At 33.6% G+C, this 4,235-nt stretch overlaps 1 protein-coding gene across 1 annotated transcript; it reads right to left on the reverse strand.

Annotated features, from left to right (window-relative positions):
• On the reverse strand, positions 1–1,535 carry LOC140824589 (BIIDXI-like protein At5g11420). Its single transcript, XM_073186163.1, has 3 exons — positions 1,418–1,535; positions 681–1,181; positions 1–613 (listed from the first exon to the last, which is right to left on the reverse strand). Exons 1-3 carry the CDS (start codon positions 1,488–1,490, stop codon positions 102–104), a joined length of 1,086 nt encoding a protein of 361 aa, XP_073042264.1. The 5' UTR covers positions 1,491–1,535; the 3' UTR covers positions 1–101.
• Positions 1,536–4,235: the final 2,700 nt, after the last annotated feature.

Raw genomic sequence — 4,235 nt, forward strand, 5'->3', positions numbered from 1 at the left:
TAGACAAATTAATATAGTTTTATGTAAAGAAACATTCAACCAATATTAAAAATATATAAAAAAAAAAAAAAAAACACCTCAATCTAACACAAAAATAAACATTATGTCAACCTCACATCATCAATAACCGGACCACATAAAGAACCCGAATGGTCGCTCTTGGTATGATAAAACGAGCTCAGAAACCTAACCCTAGTATGGGTTGATGTAGCCTTGAACGTAAGTTTTGCACTTTTGAATCCTCCGGTGCCCTTCGATTCGTAAGGAACTTGAAGAACCACTGCTCCCGCACTTGCTTCGACCATCATCGACCCTTGGCAAGAGTTCTTCGCATCACCAACTAAAAATGTGAGCACATAAGTTTTTCCCACTATGGTTTTCACCCCTTGTGACACCACACTTTCTCTTCCCGCCACCAACTCGACCGCTCGTTTTCCTTCGGGCACTCCGAAATGGTCAGAGTCTATGTACTTCACGGCTTTAAGTGATTCGATCGACCATCCAAGCAATGGGGAGTGATCATCCTCGATGTTAGGAGGTATCAGCACACCCCATGACGCATTTGGGAAAATATACGGACCATTTTCAAAATTTCCGTTCTTCAGTAAATTACCTGAAAACTCAAATTTGATCAAAGTCGTCGATCTAAAAATCCAATGCATGAAAAATAGACGACTCACCTCTTTGCAATTTAGGGGGATACAAAGCTACGAGTGCAACCGAGTCGATAAGTGGGCCGCAAGCCGGATCCTTCTCGGAACCTGGGTTATGGATCACTATTTCGATCTCGTTGGACTGGGCTACGAATCCCCAGCTATACGAATCCCAACCATCACTGCTATACACAGTTTGGATGGGCAAGATGGCCCAATTTTTGGGCCCAGTAGATACATTTAATTTCTCTTCTTGCGCACAAGTCCTGCCTGCACTAAAAGAAATGGAGTAGAACATTCCATTTGCGACCTTAACCTTAGTCTTGATGGACGCTTCGTCCCCGAGTCGCACGGCGGAGGCTCCCTCAGGAACGACCAGCAACATATCGCCTTGTCTGTGGCCAGATTTTATGTACTCGACGTAGCCGGAGATTTCCCAAAATGGTATAGCACGAGGGTCAATTATCTTGGTTCCCTTCATTTGGGAGGGTTTTGGCCCATGTTCAAAATTTCCATTTGGCAATGGTCCTGTTTCAGACAAATATAAAAATAAAGCCACAATATAAATTATTTACAACTAGTCTAGCAATGATATTGAGATTTATTGGGTTGGAGATGTTATATCATAAATATATAATTATTTTAGTGAATTATACGTATGAGATTTCAAAATTTAGTATATAGCATTTAACTAGTTTAGTGTAAAAGGGGTCATCAAACTAGTTAGCTTTGAAAATAAAGTTGGATGAATTTTGAAAGCGTACCGTTTATAAAAGATAATGCAATATTAAGGCTGGCTAAAAGAATCAATGCCACAGCTAGGCTGATGCTCTTCATTACACTTTTTAGTGTGTGTTTTGGGTGAGGAATGGGAGAAGAGAATGGATTGAAATGTGGGAAGGGTTGGAGGGGTATTTATACATGTGTTCTTGTCCATAAGAAAGTACTCAAATGAAGAGGAAATGGATAATCACCCATGTTTTTTTTTATCATTCATCCTTTAAATTTTTATTTTATTTTATTTTATTTTATTTTTGTTTCCAAATAATTTAGAAAAATCATTTTCCTAAAGTATCCAGGCCTCTGTCATTTTTTTTCTTCGACTGGGGATTGGGGTCAATTTCATATGCAATTAACTCGTTCTCAGGCAAGGTAAAATAGACAAAAATTTGTGTGAGACGGTCTCACGGGTCGTATTTGTGAGACAGATCTAATATTACTTTTTATGCTAAGAGTATTATTTTTTATTGTAAATATCTGTATGGTTGACCCGAGTCATAGATTAAGATCTGTAAGACGGTCTCACATTAGACTCACTCGGTAAAATAATATAGGTATGATCTTCTTTGATTACGTTTATCACTTATGGAAACGAGCATTCTTTTTTTTTTTCCCTTTTTTATGGAAACGGGTATTATTTTTTATTGTAAAACATTCATTTTTAATAGATTTAATTCATAAACAGGTGAATTTTAAGCAGACACCACTCATTTTGTTTTGAGGTGCAAGTAACGATCCACAAAGTTCGTTCTTTGGACTTGTTCGAGTATTAGCTGATCACCCGAGTAAACGTAAAACGTGATTTTCTGGGAAATAAAAATAAAAATGATTGTGTTTAATTAATATTGGGACCATGTAATGGAACTCAAGGGAGACCATTATGATGCACGTGCAATTCTAGGACCATTATGGTTTTGAATATTTTCTTGTTAAGAATAAGAAAACATTAATTACACTCAACAAATTATATTATTAAGTTTTTTTTAATATTGAAATTTGGTTTATGTGGGGAAGGTTGAAGACAATCCACTTTAGCCACCTGCACACCACATGGTCGGGGCAGACCAGCAAGATATTCGGTAAAAGATGATTGTACTTCTCAAAATTTTATATAAAATATTTCCTCAAAAAAATAATGTATAATATAACACAAAAACTCGTGTGATATCGTCTCTTCATTCAACTTTTTTTGAAATAGATTTTTTATCTGAGATAACCCATCATGATATAATTTTTTTAAATTATTTAAATATGTGTCTAACTCGATATTGATAGTTTCAACAACTGCGTCGTGGTTGTTCATATTCTTTTTTTCTAAAAAAGATGAGCGAAGATTAGTTTGTAACAATCGAATCTCGAACATTAAATATCGTTCCAGATATGAAATCTTGATATAACGCTTTCTTCATGGTCAATTTAAGAAACACATTTTATGATAAAATTATGTTGTACATTTTAAAAAATTAAGCCACATTTTTTATCCTGTGGCTGCACATGCTTGTTATAGTTGTTTAATGTTGATCGGTTCCAGGAAGGTCATGGGAGTCCAAGATTCGGTTAGCAGTATATTATTTTGATATGTTGTTTATTCATTGTGTCCATTTTTGTTGGGTGTAATAATTGTCTCTGCTTGATAGAGTGCGATCGAATCGTGGTGCTTGAGCTGCTGTACGTTTTAAAAGATTTGAGTTGCACCATTATTACTAGCTACAAGTTTTGATAAAACGACAAGCGCTCGGTCCTACAATTTTCGTGATCATCAATGAGATGTCATTCATCTATTGAATATACAATTAAAATATATTTCATTACATATAGTATATATGTTTAATCTTATTAGTCGACACAGAGATAGACACAATAGGTAAGTAGTATATCAAAATTATATATATTGCTAAACTATGATATGAAGTGGTCATGTTTTTTGGAAACTTGATGTGGTCATATTTGGAAAATTCAGAAACATACAAGTAATTGTTACTATGTTTTTTTTTTGTTTTTTTTATTTTTCAATAAATAATTAAAAAATAATATATGTTTGTTAGCAAAAAAACTACTATTTTTGTATAAAAAACAAAAATCACAAATAAATAAACATATAAGATTAAATGTTGCAATTTTACTTGTACATGAGCTTTATTCACCCAAAAACAAGAATATAGATTTCTATTTTTAACTTTCGAATGGTTTCTATTTTTGTTATCACCGAGTATTTCATTGAAATATACCTCTTATATTTTGTTTTTGAGTAAGTTTTTTTGTGAAACAGTATTAATCAGATGGTTGACCTGATTTATATTTACAGTGAAAATAACTATTTTTGACATAAAAATTAATATTTTTCATAGGTCGGGTTAGAACCGATCGAAGATACATATGACAAAATTAACATGTGAGACGATATCATATAAGTTTTTGTGTTCACTTTTGTATTCCACATCCACTATTCTTACTGTGTTTACTATTAGATACCAAATCCCATTCGGTGCTCATACGTATGAGTAACTTTAATATAAATTTAAGATGATTATATAGTTACTATGAAATTTTTCCATAAGAGATTGATTGTACCGTCAAATTTTCTGAGTTTAGAATTCATGGTTTAGTCGGGTTATGATATCTAGATGAATTTGATCCATCCAATTATGATCCGATGGTTATAATTGCGCTCACGCTATCAATTCAATCCAGCCACACCCTTCGATCATTCTAGTCATGTCATTCAAATTCCTAATTGTTTGCAACTTCTCAATATTAAGAACATTAGATGGTGGATATATGCCTTTAGATTGACACATTTTA

The sequence above is a fragment of the Primulina eburnea genome, chromosome 2 (assembly GCF_022965805.1).
Source record: "Primulina eburnea isolate SZY01 chromosome 2, ASM2296580v1, whole genome shotgun sequence".
Taxonomy (NCBI): Eukaryota; Viridiplantae; Streptophyta; class Magnoliopsida; order Lamiales; family Gesneriaceae; genus Primulina; species Primulina eburnea.